This window comes from Mesitornis unicolor, unplaced genomic scaffold (assembly GCF_000695765.1).
Source record: "Mesitornis unicolor isolate BGI_N332 unplaced genomic scaffold, ASM69576v1 scaffold23829, whole genome shotgun sequence".
Classification (NCBI taxonomy): Eukaryota; Metazoa; Chordata; class Aves; order Mesitornithiformes; family Mesitornithidae; genus Mesitornis; species Mesitornis unicolor.
This window is the reverse complement of record NW_010206877.1, coordinates 75,597-95,204: the sequence shown is the minus strand read 5'-3', so window position 1 is coordinate 95,204 and position 19,608 is coordinate 75,597. Positions and strand designations below refer to the sequence as shown.

Here is a 19,608-nt window from a genome sequence, read left to right as displayed (position 1 = left end):
AGCGCCCTGGCCACGGTGCCCGGCCTCTCCCGTAGCCCCCACGCAGCTCTCCCCACGAAGGACCCCCCACCGGGGACCACCCGTCCAGGGGACGCGGGGCGCTATGGGTTTCCCGGGGGGCCTGCACTCCTGAAAAGCTCCCCACCGCACCGCTTCAGGGAGCAGGAGCTGAAGCAAAAGAGAGCTGAAGCTTCCTTGGAGTGCAGCTTTCCTGCATGGCTCAATAAATATCCCTCTCTCTTTCCGTGTTTGAGCCAGGCAAAAACTCCGCTGGTTTCAAAGCACTGTATGGATGAGATCCCTGGGATGTGAAGCTGAGACTTAGGAGCTGGTCCAAACACCATCAAAATCAGCAGAAAGCCTCTCAAAGCTGTCAAGGGTGTTGGGATTAGGCCCTTCAAGCAGTTTGTGTGAACCACAAAAAGCGGGTTCTAGTGCCTGAGAGGAGCATGTTGTGGTGGTCAGATTTGGGTCTATATTCTTACCAATACACGGGCAGTGCGGCAGCAGTGGGTGACCTTTTCTATGAGCTTGCCATTTAAAAAGGATCTAGCATATAGGCACTGACTGAAGAGAATTAATGGCTTTCATATCCTGGTTCAATTAATGAAATTGCCAATGTTCATGATAAATACTTGAATACTCGTTGGGAAAGCAGTTGTGACATTTTGGAACATATATAGAACGCTGAAGCGTGTGATCCTAGGTCTTATTTTTTTGATCCAAACGAGTGGTTGGTTTTGCTGCTGACAACTGTTTGCTTTGCTTATTGCAACACAGTTTACTAACAGATAAAGAGGAACTTGCTGTTGGCTATTTTCTCACTTTCCTTGAGTACTTTTCATACTCAAGCAAAAATGTGATTTATTTTTGCTCCAGTAAATGAAAAAAAAAGTTATTTACTGTTCTAGTATTTGTGTTTATAAAAGCTCTTACCTGCTGAGCAGTTAAGATGATTCAATTACTCTTTCGAATCCTACATTCGATATGATATGGATAGAAATACCTCCGCTTCTTTATATAATTGAACCTATTTGTCTTACGTCATTTCATATCTTATACTATTTCACCCATGAAAGAAATGGAACAACAAAAAAAATCAACAAAAAATGTGAGTTTTTTTCCCTGCTGGCTGTGGAGTTCCTGCGGACAATGTTTGTGCAGCAGGGCCTGATCCTTGGCAGCTCCCTCTGCCCTCAGCAGCAACAGAACTGGGATCTACACCCAAGTCCCAGCACTGAATTGGGTCTTCATTCCTCAGGGATTTTTTTTTAGACTTTTGTAAAATCTGTGGGGATTTTTTGGAGGTTTGTAAGTTGGTAAAAATTACCTTGAGCAAGGAAGTTTGTCTTCTGAGTTTGACTCAGAGATAAGAGTTATGGTATGATTTATTTGTCTGGTAAAAAAATGCATTAATTCTAAAACACTTCGGGAGGGGGGTTCGCAGTACTTTTCACTGCTCTGCAATCTGTTATTTACCTACAGTAAAGAAAAGTTCTTTAAAAGGATGGAAGGAAAAAAGACCTAAACCAAGCTTTTGCATAAGAATAGCTAGACAACTGTAGGAAACTATTTTGTTTATTTAAGTAACAGTTTAGGGTTTAAAGTCCTCAGGATTTAGTTTAGGTAAAACCTTCATTCAGGAGGGGACTCCGGATTCAGGCAGGTTAAACTTTTGTCTGTGAGACTCTAAAGAAACTTGTAGCCTTAGTTGGTCTATTGCAGCTGCACCTTTACTGTAGTAAGCATCTCTTATCAGAAGAGACCGTTTTGTGCTGATGTATGACTCATGGGAGTTAGAGCTGTCCCACAGAAAGTCCCTGGTACCGTAACCTGCTTCCATCAGACTCGTCAATGTGTTTGCTTTTAGAAACTAAGGCTGTTTTTCAGCCACTGGCACGGCGAGCACGCAGGCAAGGAAGGTCAGTGCAGCTGGAAAATCTGCAGCATCTCCAAATGTAAGCACCTTTGCATTTCTCTGGCTTAATTTGCAAGTGGTTTGCAAGTTAGGACAGCCATAAGGAGGGGCCTCACCTGGTGTACTATTCCTATACATAGAATTCCACCATGACAAAATAAAGATGAAGTCGTGGGATCACTGAAATCCACGTGGTGGTGAAACATCGGTACCTCTTCAGATGAAGACTTTTGAAGAGGTGGCCTTAAAATACGGTCGGGGCTTGATGGCTCGTGACTATGCCTTTAGGGCAGCAGTGGCCTGTCATGTAACTAACACAAATATAAGGTCAGTCCTTTGGGTATACTTGATGTGACATTCAAGTTGAAATAATTAGCTCACAATTCCATCAGCACTGAGGTTTGTGGATTTTCCGAGTTCACCCACTTGTCTGTTTCCCTGCGTCTGCGCTAGAGTTTTTATTTGTTTCATTGTGTCTGAAAATGAAATTAATGCCCCGTACAATCTGACCCTGCTGGTGCCCAGCGCCCTGGCGGCCAAGGGGAATTGATTGCTAACATTCTGGTTAGGAAGATGGATAACATAAAGGATATTTGATGGCTGAGTGATCCTATAGGTAATGAGTGTAGGAAGGAAGATTATGCGGCGATGATCCAGCCTACATAGGTTTTTTAAATGTCTGCACTAAAAACTTGTTTACAATCCATCTTCTAGGTCCTATAGAATTGCACGTACATGTTGGAGAGTTTCTGTGAGTATTTAGAAGTGCAATACAATTTGCTGGTAGAGGCCCGATCCTGGGGTGTCTGCTCCAGGAGGCAGGCACCTGTTGGAGCCCCTGTCTGTACTGGAGAGGGCAGGTGCCCAGAGTTAGCTCATAATGATCCCTCCCAACCATTGGGAATGTGTAATAACATAATTGCAGCTGTTTTACATGCAGAACTAACAGTCCTGGCCGGTCTTCATTCCCATTTATTTTCTCCCAGGAGATTTGCAGCCAGAGCAGCTTATTATGTATAAAATACTAACCAGTACTAGAAATGGTGCTTAAAGTTGGTGGCTGAATCTTGCAGGCTTGCTGCAAGAGCTGTGGTTTCATTCTCTGAATATAAATAAGTGTTGGGTTAAATATTTTTGGCCGATTCTTCACTTTACTGATAAACTTGAAATCAGGAAAAGTGGAGAGAGTTAAACAGAGCCTTGTCTCTTGCTGCATCCAGTAAGGAAGAAAAGACTCATTTGCTGCTTAAATTGCCTCAAAGCTGAAACGCAGGGCTCAGCGCTGTCTCATTTCCTTCACTTCAGCTACAGTTAAGCACTTTGTTTTCCTTTATTGGTAAGCAAGTGAACTTAATTTCTCTAAGATGGAATTTGTTATGGGAACCAAGGAGTCCATTCACAGCTATGAATGACGGCTTCACAATTAATTAGCAGCTTATCCTGAGCATTTTTGCACAGGATCCCAAATATTATGGTAATGGGAAACAATACATTTTAGCTAGCTGGAACATTCTCTGAATGAGCGATTCCCCAAAACTTATGGCCCTGGGAATGAGAGGTATTAATTTCAGAGCATTAGGCTGGGGACGTACGCTGGGATTTCATTGGTTTTTGAGGCTTGCCATAGTCTGATGCTGTGGTCTTCGCTCTGACAAAGTTCCTGCTGGAGCTTTGGGTGCTCATGAACCCCATGGCATAGACTCAAATGCTCAGAAACACAAAATCCTCTTCTCTAAGTGTTTGATTTGCTTGCTGAGGTCGCATCAAGAAAAAAGGAGATTTGCCTGGAAGTTAGGACTACAACTTCTGAGTGTTAGAAATGATTGCTGCCCCCCCCTTTTTTTTTTAAGAATACTGTCACTGTCATTGCTTACCTTTGCTTTCTTCTCTTAAACTTTCACTGCTTAGAATAGTACTGCCAGACTATCCTATTTTCTTCAATGTAGCCATTTTTATCAGTTTGGCTACTTGGGTCAAGACTTACAGACAGTCACAGAAAGTCAGGTAGAATTCATTATATGAAAAATGTCTTGCATGCAAATATAAGTTTGCAAATGAGACTCCAGAGTTAACAAAACAGTGTGATGACCATTTGCTCTGTTCCAAGCATGAGCTTTCTGCCCTTGTGTAGATCTGTAACTTCAGATCTGGCTTGTATTAAATTTGTAAAGCGATAAAATACCGGGAATGCAGTGGTGAGGGGAATGTAAAAGTAGTGAAAAAAGATTAATGTAGGGGCAAATGCAGATACCACTAAATGTGATGATAGAAGGATTAATGTGTTTTGGTTTTTTTCCCCTAGAATCCTATTAGTTGCTAAGCTATGTCAGAAGTGCTAAAACTACCTCAGCTGTAGCTGAGGAAGGGCAGTATGGAGGAGGAGCCCCATTCATCAGTGGGATCTCATGAACCATCATCCAGTGTTGTGTGGATTTTTCATATAATGAATTCTACTCCCTGTGCCCTGGGGTTGGGTCAGCCCTGGTGACAGCAATGCACACGTAATGCCAAAGGCTCCACAGAAGGCCCTTTCCACTCCCCAGCACCCTGTAATAAAGGTGCAACCTGCTGCCAAAGACCTAAAGCTACTGCATGTTGGAGAGCAAGCAGGAAAGGCCATATATTTTGCTAATATTCTAGGATCTTGCAGAAATGGGTCATTTGTTAAATAAAATTTGCAGATGGTCATAGAAAGTAGATCCAATCCTGTCCACCAAAGGGATGGGGTGGAAATCCTCAATCACCTGACTTGTGTGGTTCCCACCTTATCTGACATTCAGTTTAACCTCAGGCATGCGGCAGCATGTTCTAATGAAGCAAATGAGTATTTAATGCTGTTAGTGTTTGCAAAATGGCTTGTAGATACCCTTGTTAGCTGTTGCCATCTTAAATGCTTAGAGAAAAGTAAACTCCTTCCCCTTTCTTTACTCCCTATGAAACTTCAGCAACGTAGGGAAACAAAAGTTCCTGCCTGGTCCCGAAGGTGACAGTGACCTGATAGACACTGTAAAAAATGTGGTGCATGTAAATGTAGACACAGAGTCCTGCTCCACGAGTGCCATGTGTTGGGGCACAGCAGTAGTGTGCTGTTTTGTGTCAAGACACGCCTGCTCCTGCAATGCACATTTCCCAGGTACATTGGCGCTAGCATTGGATGGAGGGAATGGGCTTCTGGGGTGTATCGGGGGGGGTGGTTAGTAGGTCGAGAGAGGTTCTCCTCCCCCTCTATTCTGCCCTGGTGAGACCGCATCTGGAATATTGTGTTCAATTCTGGGCCCCTCAGTTCAAGAAGGACAGGGAACTGCTGGAGAGAGTCCAGCGTAGGGCTACAAAGATGATTAAAGGAGTGGAGCATCTCCCTTATGCGGAAAGGCTGAGGGAGCTGGGTCTCTTTAGTTTGCAGAAGAGGAGACTGAGGGGAGACCTCATTAATGTTTATAAATACATAAAGGGTGAGTGTCACGAGGATGGAGCCAGGCTCTTCTCGGTGACAAACAATGATAAGACAAGGGGTAACAGACACAAACTGGAACACAGGAGGTTTCACTTACATTTCAGAAGAAACTTCTTCTCAGTGAGGGTGACAGAGCACTGGACCAGGCTGCCCAGAGAGGCTGTGGAGTCTCCTTCTCTGGAGACATTCAAAACCCGCCTGGACGCCTTCCTATGTAACCTCATCTAGGTGTTCCTGCTCCGGCAGGGGGATTGGACTAGATGATCTTTTGAGGTCCCTTCCAATCCCTAACATTCTGTGATTCTGTGATTATTTGCAGCACCTCACCCACCCCTTAGCACAGCCCTTCAGCTCCAGGTCTCTGTGTGTCAGATCTGGCTGAGCAGTGGGTCAGAGGTTTGCTGGCAAAAATGCTTGGTACCCCAGGGTCGCGGGAGAGGAGCCATGCCTGGTGCTGTGTGTGAGACAGAGGTCCCGTCTCTGTGGCATGAGAGCCAGACCAGGAATTCTCCTGCTGAGCACAATAAGTCTGCAACATGTCCCTTGCGTCCCTAAAAGGCTGCTGCTTCTGGGGAACAAGAGGACAAATGAGCTATATTTTATATATCAAGGAAAATTTGGCCTTATGAGAGGCTGTGTGCAAGTGGCACATTTGCACAATGGCACGTTGAGTTTGCACACCAGCCTGCGGCCTCTTGTGTGACACTGTAACGCACTAGCGCAGAGGAGGAGCGCTTAAGGGACCTCTGAGGTCCCTGACAGAACAAGGCAGCTGCCAGTTGAGATTTACTCCATGCCTTGTGTGGGCTGAGAGCGGGGACACTCAGCAGGTTGCTCCACTCTTCTCTGCACTGCACCCTCTTCTTCCTTCCTCCCATGCAGTGGCAATACCAGTTCCTGCTGGTGGGGTGGACTGGTTTAGCACAGGTTTCCTGAGGCTGGAGCTCGCATTCCTCTCCTAAACACCAAGTCAGGGAGACAATACTGGTGTGGAGGCCCCCTCTAATGCAAACATTTATTTTTTTTAAATGAGTTGCAGTAAGGGCAGCAAATGGCCTCCATTGTAGGGAGGTGGGGAAAACTGGGGAGGGCTGCATTTACAGAGCAGTTCAATCACACGGATGGAGCAGCGTGTTCACCTCTCCTCCTTGCTGGGTCATTTCCACTTTTAGCTCTGCAAACAGACTGTCTATTGAGCGGTTAGTATTCAGTGCTGAATATTCAATACTAGACTCTTGTTTTGGTGAGTCTTAGGCAAAAAAGGAGGAGGAAAGAAGACTTCTCTCTTTTTTTTTCCCCTCTTGTTCCTTCCCTGAGATTGCTTTGCGTATTGTTCAGAGGAGACTGGAGGCTTCTCAGAAAAGCCAGGCTCCTAGTTTTAAAAGCAGTGGTCTACTTTCATAGCACTTTCTAAGATGAGGGAAGAGACAGTGTGGATTGGACTGAATTCATACAGTGTTTATGGATCTGTAAGTCTAGGCGCATCAGAACCGAGCAAAGACTCCAACAAGCACATTTAGGCTGTCAAGTTAATATCACAAAATGCTTGCTCTGTATACACAGATTAGTTTTGAGAGGCAGCAATCTTTGTGGGAGTCTATGATGATGATTCATTAATGTCCTCTCTGCTAGTTTTGGTATGCAGATATTCTCTGGGTGCATTCTGAGAGCTGAAAGAAATGGTATTCTTTATTTGTCTGACTAGTCAGTGCCATATTTGCTCACGAAACAGTTGTGAATAACATAATGGCTTCATCCTTTGGTAGCAGAGAGCAACAGCTAGATTTGGAGTAGGTGTCCATGAAATGAGGAAAAGTGGCCACCTTTGAGTAGTAGTAGTAACTCTTGCCTTTGATTCGTACCCTTCTTTAATCAAGTGATTGCTTCTTCCTTACTGCTGTGATTACATCCCGACACCTGAGCTTTCTTTTGCACATATGTGTATGTCTGTCTTCTCTTGTTCTTTCAGTCTGCCTGTTTCTAATGAGAAATATTAAAAATATTTATTATTCTCCTGATGTTTTTTTAAAAAAATCTCTTCTCTATAGTTGCTTTCTTTTCTCCTAGCCTTTATTTCTGACCATAACTTTGTCATGAATTCCTTTGTTTCCGTTCCTTTTCGTTTTCACCTCCTTCCCCACAACCAGTCTTCTGCATCTTCTCTTGCCTTCCTAAGCCCCATGACCAGTGTTCTGCGTATCTCCCACCCATATCTCACATAATTTTGTTTTGTCATCTTTGTGGGCCCCTCTTACTGATGTATGGCTGTTTCTGTGCCAGACTGGCTTGTCTGCTGGATTCATTGGCTTCTGAGGCAGAGAGAAGCATTTTGTGGGTACTTGTTGCAAATCCTGTTTCTTGTCAAGTCACAGACTTCCTGTTCAGCCAGATGACTCCAGCCTTGTGCAGTGGTGAAGTGGAGCTGAATTAAGGATTTGAGGGCTCCATGTCTTCTCATGCACACTGGTGAAGTGAGGGACAATGGTAGCAGCTGTGAATGTTTAACCCAAGAGCTCGTGAGCTCGTGAGGTAGGAGTATAAGAGACATTGTGATAGGTATCCAGAAATGAAAGCCCTGTGAGCTCTCTTGTGTGCCTCACGTAATTTCTATAGTATAAGGAGTTAATGAAATCTGAGGCAAAAAAGGGCATCAAGAGACTCTGCCCTTTATTCTGCGAGAGATTAGGACTGGCAATAGTCAAGGGGCATGTTTGCATTGCCATTATACTGGTTCATGCAGCTGAACCTGAAGGACTGAGGATCCGTAACATCTATAACACATGATGTTGTAGAAGCATGAGGGTACACTTTGCTGTATGCAGAGTTGGTGCTTGGAAAGCACATGATATGTGGGATTTTCCTCCTGATTATAAGACTGGCTGTATATTGCACAGCCATGTAAGTTAAGTGCCCTGGGAGACCTGAGTTGGTCAGATGCTGGTGTTACCAGCTTAAATGGTTCCAGGTGAAAATGAGGATATGTCACTGCATTGAAATTGGGCAGGGTGAGGTTCTCTTCCCTGCTAAATGAAGAATGGCCTTGATGCAGCAAAAAATGGCTATTTACTGGTCTGGTGAAACTTGGTTTTCAAAATAAAATGATAGATCACATCTGTGTGTGTCTGGGAGAGAGAAAGGGCTACTCTCAATAAACATGCATACTGAGTTGGAAACTCAACAGCAATATGACATATGAATCCAGAGAAGGGAACAGATAGGACTTCAGAAGTCCTGTCTGACTGAGGTTGAAGGCTGCCCTAAATGCCCAAAACAATATGCAGAGGAACCTTGTATTCTAGGGCTCCTGAGGGTGCTTGATTTGTATTCAGGATGCAGCTTCTTAGAGAGGAATATTGTTGACAGAGTACTTCGACAGAAGTATCACATTTAGCTGAACTTCTGCATAGTCTGCAGGGTAACAAGAATGCAACATCTCATAAATTCCAGTTTTTCTACCCAAGCATTCTAGAGGAGTTAAAAGATGATGAACTATGGTGCTTTTTGTTATATCAGTTTAAACACAGCATGTCGATTTTCAATATACGTTATCAAATGGGTTAGCAGACAGTCGGTACTAGGAGTGAAGACCTGGCTAAAGAAAACAAAAGAGCTCTCAGAGGTTCAATAGAGTCAGTCTTTGCATTCTTATGATATCATGGTGAACCTTGTGATGCTCCTCCAGAATCACGAGTCAAAGAAAAAGGAAAAAAACATTCCTGCCAACATCTAGTAAGTGCCCTGGACCAATATCCATTAACCCTGACATGGTTCCAGGAAAAATGTATGCCAAGAAATGAGAACAAAAAAACAGAACTGCAACAAGAGTGCCCAATATTTTCCCCTCTTGGAAACCAAATAAAAAGTTAGATTAGCAAACAAAGCACCAAGGTATCTGGCAGCTTGTCAGAGTAGCGGCTCAACCATCTGCCCCAGGGCCATGTGTCACTGTCCTCCCTGAGAGGCAGGTCTCTTGGAAGAACAGAAGATGGCTATGCAGGACCAAGGAGGACACTGGCATGATTTCCTGTGGAGTCTGAAGATGTTCCTGACAGCTCACACACACTGACTGAAGGATCAGTGTCTTGCCAGCTGATGGCAGTGAATGAGGCAGCGAGGAGCAAAACCAGGCTGTGTGGCAAGTCCACCTCGATGGTCAAAGAGGAGCTGTTTTGTGAACTAGGAGCTGTTCTGTGAACGAGGAGTGTCTATGTGATGGAGTAATCAGAGGGAACAGCAGTTGGATGATGGCTCTGATATGGTCTCACAAACCTTTCATTTGTTAGTGGAGAGGAGGGAGATTACATCACCTATGAAAGCCTAAATCTCAGAAAACCCGTGTGTGTGATTAGCTGTCCCTAATAGCTTGTTCTGCCTGGTTTTAGTTGATTTTGGTGAGTTTAACAGCCTCTGTGAGAGCCACTGGCCCTGTCATGTTACAGGCACACAGTTGTTCATAATGTCATTCAGAGTCCAGTCTAGGAGATCTTGCTCTGATCTTGGTTTTACAATAGTCTGACATTTCAGAGAAAAGGTGATTATAAAAATTTTTATAAAATTGCTTTCTTTCAAACAGTGTGGTTCTTGAAAAGCTTTGGATGTGCTGCTATAACCAGCCCTCACAGCACTCTGACAGCATTACACCTCTCAGGTGGCAGAAGTACCTATATATACCTATAACCAGCTGTGCTGTGCTGCAGGGTGTGAGGGAGATTCAGAACATGAATCCTCTGCTTCCAGTCAGAGCAAGTGTGACATGCAGCAGGTACTAAAGCAGGCTTTTAGTAATTTGAGAGTCAGACTTCAGGTTTCTCTCCTAATTGTTAGCCCTGACAGAAGGAGTCTCTTCAGTATTTAAGAGACTGTTTTAAATTAGTGTTTTGTCTTCTAAGTTGATAGGACCAATTGATCCAAGACACGGAAGAGAAAATATTAGATGTACTGGCTTATTTTTTGATTTACTTTCATTGATATGGCAGTTAAAATTTTTTTCTGGTGTGATTTGCAGCACACTGAGAGATAGTCAAAGCAGACTGTTCAGATATTATGTATTTAACAACTGTAGAGGATACGAGTTCTCTGTTCACAGCAATGGTGCCACGTAGGTGCCATGGTGCCTGCACGAACAGGGGGTTTGTTGGGTGGTGGCATGTCTTGGACCATGTTCAGCAAGACGAGTTCTGCAGAGGAAAACCTCAATGGATCATGCAGACTTCAGCATTTATTCTGAGACAACAGAAGAAGCTGTCAGTGTAGTGATGGTTTTCCTAAAAAAAAAAAAAAAGAAAAAAGAAAATATAAAGAATATCATCCCATCATCTCCACTGGAAAAGATTTGTGGTAGATACGGTATCTGGTTAGTACCACGGGCTGGCAAACTGGAAACGGGAGTTTCCATGACTTTCAGGCAGCTTCCTGAGCTTTTGAGGTACTGCTTTCAGCTGCTAAATCCACTGTTTGCAACCACTTTGCCTACCAGATCAGATGAGCAGCTGGCAGCATTGCTGGCAAGCTTGGTACTGAGACACTTGGCAAAGAGATGCTGCAGGAAGAGATGGGTAACTCTTCCCTCTGAGAAGGACAGATAAATAATGCAGAGGGTTGCTAAGACTCCATATGCATGACAGGAATTCCCCCTCTGTCACAGGAACTGTAAAATTAAGTCTGTCATCACTTCTGACTATTCATTTTTCCAACAGGTCCTCTTGTAAATCCACCAAAATTTGGTGGTCCCTTTATACCTGCATTATCTACATTTTATATGCCTTTGCTCACAGTTACTTTCTACTTTTTTTTCAACATCTGCCTTGGGAATCTGGAGAAAAAATTACAAGAGCAGCTGTGAATAAAAATAAGGGGTTGGACTGTTGCAGCAGTGCCATCCAAGCTGGTACATGGCTCAGGTAGTAGTCTGGGTCCTGGTAAATGTCTACTTCTTATTGCAGAGGTAGCTCTAGTTCAGTGACAAGCAAACCCCTCTGGAAGGAATGCTGGTTCCTGTGCAGAGCACTAGGGTAAATTGCCATGTGCGTTGACAAAATGCTTTAAAATTTAGAGTGTGGGATCCAAACTAGAGCTGAAGGTGTATGAGAGGGATTCCTGTGCGACTGCTAGGGCTGTGGTGAAATAAGTGTGTGTTGGTTGTGCAGACTCTGATACCGTGATTCCCACAAGCATTGTCTGTGTTTCTAGAACACGGGGATTCTCATCTCGTACAATTTCAGCAAAAAACAGCAATTCACAGTTATGCCAGTGGTGTGTCCATCCAGATCAGAGGATGTGGCATAACTGGGGAAAACCAGCACAGGTAGTACCACTGTAGTGTAATCAAAAGAAGTGTGGCCAGCAGATCAAGGGAGGTGATTCTGCCCCTCTACTCTGCTCTGGTGAGACCTCACCTGGAGTACTGCATCCAGCTTTGGAGTTCCCAACACAAAAAGGACATTGACGTACTGGAGCATGTGCAGAGGAGGGCCACAAAGATGATCAAAGGGCTGGAGCACCTCTCCTATGAAGACAGGCTGAAAGAGTTGGGTTTCAGCTCAGAGAAGAGAAGGCTTCAGGGGGACCTTATAGCGACCTTCCAATACCTGAAAGATGCCTACAAGAAAGCTGGGGAAGAGCTGTTCACTAAGGTATGTAGCGGTAGGACAAGGTTTTAAACTAGAAAAGGCTAGATTTAGGTTGGATATTAGGAAGAAGTTCTTCAATATGAGGGTGGTAGATCACTGGAAGAGGTTGCCCAGAGAGACAGTGGAGGCCCCATCCCTGTAGATATTCAAGGTCAGGCTTGATGGGGCTCTGAGCAACCTGATCCAGTAACATTGTCCCTGCTTACTGCACGGGGGCTGGACTAAATGATCTTTAAAGGTCCTTTGCAAACCAATGCATTCTGTGATTCCACGATTCCAATTGAGGTGAGGCAAAATACAGCTCTGGTGATGGCAGTGTTTCATTCTGCCTACAAAATCTCCCTTCAGGACACACACACAAGGCTGCAGTCAGCAGCTCTGGATACTCTCACCTCCCAGCTGTGTGACACAGCCCCTCCAGCTGCTTTTGGCATCCCGCTTGGGTACCAAGCAAGACATGGTGGCTCTCCAAGGCCTGAAGAGGCTGTGATTACAGGTTGTACTAATCCTGCAGCAACCCTTCACCCTTCTGGCAGGACAGCAGCTGCAGAAGCTGGTGCCAGCTGTGCTCAGACTCACCTCCTCTTCCCTCTGCAGAGCAGAGCCCAGGTGGCTCTTGCATTGCTCGGGCTATGGCCGTGCACATGTGGGAACGATGAATGCTTTCTTTTCTGGGCTGCAAATATGCTAAGCCAATAACCATTAAACAAACAAGAGGCAGTAATTATCTCATTAAATGTACTGGCAGTGTGCAGGCATCTCTGCCATATTCTCTCACCTCAACTGAGGCTCTGTAGGGAGAAGCCTTGCAAAAGTGTCTTCTAGGAGCAAACACTTCCTTGTGAAGGAGATAATTTGCCAAAATAATTTGTTAAAGAGTTATTGAAAAAACAGTTGATACTCCTCTTTCCTGATAGTTCAGGAAAGCTCCTGCCCCTGAGCAGCTCTCATGTGTTGGCCTCTGTTTTGGGCAGTCCCAAGCCCACCTTCCCAGCTCAGTGTTGAAGTCTCATACAAATAAAAATATGCTTTTTGCTGTCAAGAGAAAAAGCTTGTAACCGGTGGGGATAAGAGAAAACCACGCAGCCCTCTGATCCACCAACTCCTTATAAATAATTTTTAAAAAAAAGCTCAGGTTAAACTTCTATTGTTAAGAATGTCGTGGACACATTTAATGGAAGAGGAATACTCTCATGCTTGAGGTTCAGTGGATATGTCAGTCTTAGCAAGATTAGGATCAAAAAGAGAAAAGGTAAAATGAAGGCCAGGAGTAGTTTCATAGTGATTTTTAATTCATCTTTCAGTGCTTCATTGGGAACAATTCATATTTTTTGTGTCATGAGAAGTTATTATGTAAGAAAATTTACACTGGAAACATTATTGTAATTTGATTAATCAACTCCTTTCCCTCATGTTGGAATCCTGCAGAAGATACAATGTATTTGTATTTAGTGTTATACAAAATTATCTAACAAAAATTATAAGGCTGAGGGAAATAACTGTGCTTTTCATAATAATTTACTTTTGGCCCTTGCAAAATGAAATACTTGGTGTAGTATTTAAAAGTGCGTCTTCAGACTACCATTAAATATACCTTATTTGCATTCTTTGCTAATAATGTTGTAATAGTTTCCATATAGTGTCTCAGTACAGATATAGTAGCATGTGACTACATTATGTTTAGCTACTAGATGTTAATTTATTTATTTATTTTGCCAGAATGGCTTTTTTTGGCTAACACCAATCCTTGCTCAAAATGCTGTGCTGGTGCAGTGTGCTGGGGCTCAGGGTGGGAAGGAGTCCTAGGGAGTACGGAAGGGAAGTGCCTTAAGATTATATACTTGTGTGAATATACAGCAAGTAAAACTATACCCTGTGTAAGACACAGGGTTCTCCTCTGCTCCCACAAGCAATTCCCACTAGAAATTTGGGGTTTCTTCATGTTGGGTTAATGGTTCATCATTTTTATCAGGTCTGATACGTGCTTCTACTTAATAATCACCTGATCTCTCCATTACTCTGTGACTGGTCCTGATGTGAAATCCTGTCGGTGAGAAATTTTCAAGGTCCAAGCACAATAATTTAGGCTTTAATCATATAAAACCTTCCGTACCACATGACTCAATGCCTGTCTGGAGCAGCGGTGTAGTGTGATTGGCATCAGCCTTGGGAGCAAGTGATGAGCCTCAGCCTAGCGATGCTGAGGGTTTGCCACAGGTCTCTTCCCCTGGCTCTGCAGCCAGGTTGCGCACCCAAATGGCATAAAGATGAGAGCATTTGATGTGTACAGGACTCTAGCCAGTATTAACTCTGAAGGAACTTCCAAAAATCAGACCTAGTATTGACTTTTCGTTTGCGCTGCCTCTTTCTCTCTTTATATATATATATATTTATTATTTTATTTTAGGCAAGTGCTATCATGTCTGGGATCTGTGGGCTCCTGAAGGGAATATTTTAAATTTCAGCAAAACTGTGGTTGCATTTTCATTTAATACCTGAAGGTATTCTTATTAATATCTGGCGTTAAAAGCTTTGTAAAAACTTTTTTTCTTTATACAAACAGTAAAAAATATCTACTTATTAAATCAAGGTATTTATAGCTATGATTCTATTATTAGAATACTTATTTATTTATACTTACATCACTTGGTTTACCAGATAACACAGCCTTTAAATAACTGGTTGGTTTTGTTGCATTTTGTCATCTGCCAAATAATTTGACAAATTTGCTGTAAACTCCCTGACATTTTTGCTCAAAAGAGTTAGTTTTCTTCATTCTCTGCTGCCAGACAGGTCATGTATCTTTTCAGGCCTGAAGAATTTCTATCAGCTATTTAAATGCAAGGCCACAAAGACAAAGCCAGACTCAGGCTGCAGCGAGCTGAACCAGGGTGATTCAGGACCAAAGGAGTTGCAGCACATAATTAAACAGTAACTGTGCCCTACTCCAGAGACTGTATCTCGCAGTGTAAACTGTCTGCCTTAACAACAAAAAAGGGTGTATACGCAGTTATCAGAGACTGTACGTGCACAGGGATGGTGAAAATTGTGATCAAGTGACACTTCAGAAGTTTTTTTGCTTACTACTTAGGCAGGAAACGTGACTAAAGATGGCTGCTGCCAGTTCCCTGCTGTCGAGGGAAGAGGATGCGTCCCAGCTTCCCAGCTCTCGGTGCAGGGAGGGAAAGAAAGGGCAGAGCTGGGCATCGCTCTCTCCTTGGCGCTCTAATGGCAGCCGCCTTTGCTTTTACTCCCTGGAGCTGGGCTCACAGCCAAGGGAATTATGTACAGCCATGGCTGCGCGCTGAAAGGAGGAGGAGGAGGAGGAGGAGGAAGGGTAATCTTTCTCAAGGCTTCTTGCACCTCTCTCTGATGGTGTCCTCTGCAGCAAGTTTCTCTTCACCTCATAGCAATCTGTGAAGATCCAAAATCCTGTCCCACAGCTCATGGTACTAAAACATGAGATGTGATTAGCTCAGTTTTAGGGCACTAAAAGAAATTTGGCACGTAGCAGCCATCTCATTGTGTTGGCCCTTAGACAAGGAGGTGAAACACCCCCACCCGGTGCAGCTGAGCTGCATGAGAAGGGAAAAGCCTCGAAGTTCAAGTCACTGCAGGCTTGTGGGTTGGTAACTAAGCAGGAGCTGATTAGACAGCACAAGCTTCGCTGGCAAGTTTTAAGTTGTGGTGTCAGCAACCTTAAAGTGATTTTTATACAAGACCATCTTGAATTTGATGGGAGAAGAAATATCCTGAAAAATCTACTTACAACAAGAGTGATTTTTGCTGATTTTTCAGAGAAGCACCTCGAAGGAGCAGGCTATAGGGAAGAGGCCTCACAGTTGCGAGGCTCTGTAGGCACAGGGCAGTTTGGTGAATGAAGAAGACACATATGGGGACATGCTTGTACCTACAAAGGCACCATCACAGCATGTTCCTGCTGTGAACATGTGGGCAAATGGCCAAAGGAAGGGAAATGGCCTGAAGCTGCCACAAGCTCTTACACTGCCTGAAAACCAGAAGCACACCAAGCACTGGTACCTGGAGTCCTGTGGCAGAGCCTGGAAATCAACTCTGAAGGGCTTTCATTAGACAGTTTCTGAAGTCCTACACAGACGCCATTGCCCTTTTGTTGCTGTGGCTGTGTAGAGTGTGTGTACACAAGACTGTACACAGGTTGGTGCAACGGCTTGGGTACAGAAAGCATTCTTTTCTGCAGGGTGTGCTTGGCCGTGACTATTCATTTATTTATTGGCATCTAGTGCTGAAATGCAGTCATACCAAGTTTTCCCTCCTATAAACCAGATGGGCAGCTTTCCCAAGATGCTGGGCTTCTGCTTTCCCTTCTGCTGCTATGATGGCCTTCTCTGCCTGCGCTGTGCAGGTAGCCTGATATGTCTGGGGAGTGGCTTATGGAAAGGAATCTACAGGCATCTCCGTGCCTTTGAAGGTGTTTCTGGCTCTGGTAGTGAGGCCTGTTTCCTCTTATGTCTTGTGAATCTCTTTGCTCAGTGGGGTTGTTTCCTGTCATAACTTGTGGGGGTTACCTTGCAGCCTTCCCATCTATCCTTTCTTTTTCTTGCTTTGACCACGGGGAGCTCTGTAAGCATAAGTTCATTTCTGCTCACATGCACACCCCTGAAAAATAGTCTTATGAGGGAGGTCAGTTTATTGTAGCAATATCCAGGGACTTCAGGCAAATTCGAGGGCTCATATTTCATACTTTGTCCAGGGAAACACATAGGAAGGTGCAACTTTTGCCCTGAAGACCTGTCACAGTAAATTCTGCTGAGCCTGGTGCATCCTCTGAAGTCATCAGGGGATGCATGTTATAGCTTCCAGAAAGAAGAGGGGCAGAGTCAAATCAGTGTAATGCTGTACCTTGTCTGACTGGTGGGAATAAACTGGAAATGAGAAAGAGGGGGGACAGCAGTGGTTGAGTAAGCACCATGGAGGGACAAAGGCTGGAGTAGCCCGGTGGCTGCTGACTCGCTATGTTGAACTGGCAGCAGCGTGGAAAAGATCTCGGTAGAGCCTAAGACTCCACCAGGGTGGATGTGGTCGTGTGACTGGACTGAAGAAAGCACAGTTTGAGTCCTGCTGTGACAAAAATTTACATGATTGATTGATTTTACGCATGTGAAGAGTTATTTCAAAAACAGTGGAAATACTCAAGTACATAAGTCTTTGCCAGACTAAGACTTAGAAATTAATGCAATCTATGTGTTTCAGTTGCTCACATGAGATTTTTTTTTTTAATGTATAGAGTGATGGGGAGGGGAGAAAATATCCTGGGCAGCTTTGTTATGTGTGTGGAAGTGTTTCAGCCTCTGTCATTTAAAAACAAGCAAACAAAAAATGAAACTAAAAAGCAACAGCTAAGTTTGAAAGAAAGAAAGGATTTTCTTGCTAAATAACCTCAGACTGAGCGTGTTTTAACAGAAACACTACACAACACCATCTGTTGAAAACCGGTGCTTTCTTTAGTTTTATGTGTTGGAAGTTTATTTTTTATGCAAAGACAAACACCAAAAAAAGGGCATCTTTGTTCTTTTGCAGAGAGTTGGATTGAACGATGTCTCAATGAAAGTGAAAACAAACGTTATTCCAGTCACACCTCTCTGGGGAATGTTTGTAACGATGAAAGTAAGTAACTCGCCATTCATTTAAAATTAGTCTGAACGTGTCCAAATGCTAATTTCCTGCTGTATGTTGCTACATCTCAGTGATATTTTTGGTACTCTGTAGTTTGAAGAGTCAACTCACTGATACATCCAATAGTTTTATTAATGTTTGGGGTTATTTTGTTTAATATTTGCTATTTTGCATGATTTAAAAGAAAGTAATACTATCTATTAGTTAAAGCAACCAGAAGTAGTGTGTCACTGAATAAAGGTTGGATGACCTCTAAAATGTGCTGTTAGTATTAGCTCATGAGTAAAACCATCTGTTTTGCTTTTCAGTGGTGCACATCATGTGGTTGAAATATAGGAACAATTATGCTGTTTTTCAATACTGTTATATCAAATCATACATATAAAATCTTCATTAAACAATCATCAGATTAAAAAAAATCACATTAAATAATGATTTTGCTTTCATTTTAGTCATGGAGAGGAAACAATTATAAATCTAGCTGATTTTAAAATATCTGTTTTTTTCTTATCTCTTCTAGTTATAGTAATTTTAGGTCTTGATTTTTAATGGTGGCAGGTAATTAAAAAGACACCGAAATACTTAATTTCTTTTTAAAATTGTAAAACAATATTTCATTTACTATTTAGTTTTCCCTGTTTATACACTTTCCATTCTACTTAGTTCACCTAAAGCAAAATACTCATGTTAGTTTTCCTCTCTGTACTTCATATGTTAGTTCATGTTACAAGACATTACTCCAGACCTAATTCTTTAATTCAGAAAAACTTGCATTTTTGTAATATTCAAGAACATAAGTTTAGAAAATGTATTTTTAATCACTTCTTAATTGCTGAATGTCCCTTTTACATTTTTTTGCATTTTAAGAGAACTACTTTTTTTGATGTCACAGTAAAATTACATGCCTTGCAGCACGGTGTTCTAGTAGATCCCGCAATTTGCTATACAGAGGCCCTACTCTTATTTTTTCAGGGTTCTCTTTTGGGGCAGTAGCTCTTCTGAAGGAGAGAAGAGGTATTAGAAACATGATCTTTATTAATGACTCCCAAGCTTAGAACAGTGGATAAGAATTCTTTCAAACAGACGATAAAACTTGGACAGATCTGGGTAAAAAAAAAAAGCCACCAAACTCAGAAAGGTTTTTTAAAGTGAAGGAATTAAAAATCAGTTTCTCTTTAAAAATAAAATTGTAATGAATTGTAGTGAAAACCAAAAAGCATCTGCTTGTTAGTTTGCATTTTAAGAGAACTCATCAGATTTACAAAATTCATTTCAGTCTGATGCTACTGAGAAAGTGATGGACAAAATCTTTAATGAATGAGATGTGACTTCAGACCCTTAATAGGGTCCAAATTCAGGATTCAACCCTATTGACTTCACTGAGCTTTTCCTTAGACTCACAGTATTGTCAAGCTAATTAGCACCATTAACTATATACAAATATATATATATAAAATCATAAGTCTTCTTCTATGTTCTCTTCTAGATCTGTTTCCCTAAGTAGGTTTGTAGCAAAACTAGTGGTAGTTTGTTATATGTGCTTTCAGTTTAAATGTGAGCATGAAAACTTCCACATACCTGGGGAGAGTAAGAAGCAGAACTGTGTGGGTTAGCAAGAGCAGGTATTTCAGACCATGGCATCGAGAAGATAGGATGGTTGTTAATTTGTTTTCTGGTACTGGATTTAGGAGACAAGCAACACTAATGAAAGACAGCAAATTTAGAACTGATAGAACAACTATATAACTTAATTTTCCTACAATCTGTGTGCAGACAAAGACATTGTCACAGTATTTAATGGAAACACAAATGAGAGTTAGAGTTGATTTCATCTAGCTGCCCTCTTAATAGCCAGTTCTTCCAGATGCTTCCTTTGCACTGATACCAGCATTTCTGCAGTGCAGATAAGAGAGTCAATCCACCTGAAAAGTCACCTTTGTTTTGGGGGTAAG

General features: G+C 42.7%; 1 protein-coding gene across 1 annotated transcript in view; it reads left to right on the top strand.

Annotated features, from left to right (window-relative positions):
• Positions 1-16,995: 16,995 nt before the first annotated feature.
• Positions 16,996-19,608, top strand: part of RFX4 (regulatory factor X, 4 (influences HLA class II expression)) — a 73,868-nt gene continuing 71,255 nt past the window's right edge. Inside the window, exons 1-2 of the mRNA XM_010191947.1 lie at positions 16,996-17,029; positions 17,561-17,647. Coding sequence (XP_010190249.1) covers positions 16,996-17,029; positions 17,561-17,647 — 121 coding nt within the window. The remainder of the gene's footprint in view (positions 17,030-17,560; positions 17,648-19,608) is intronic.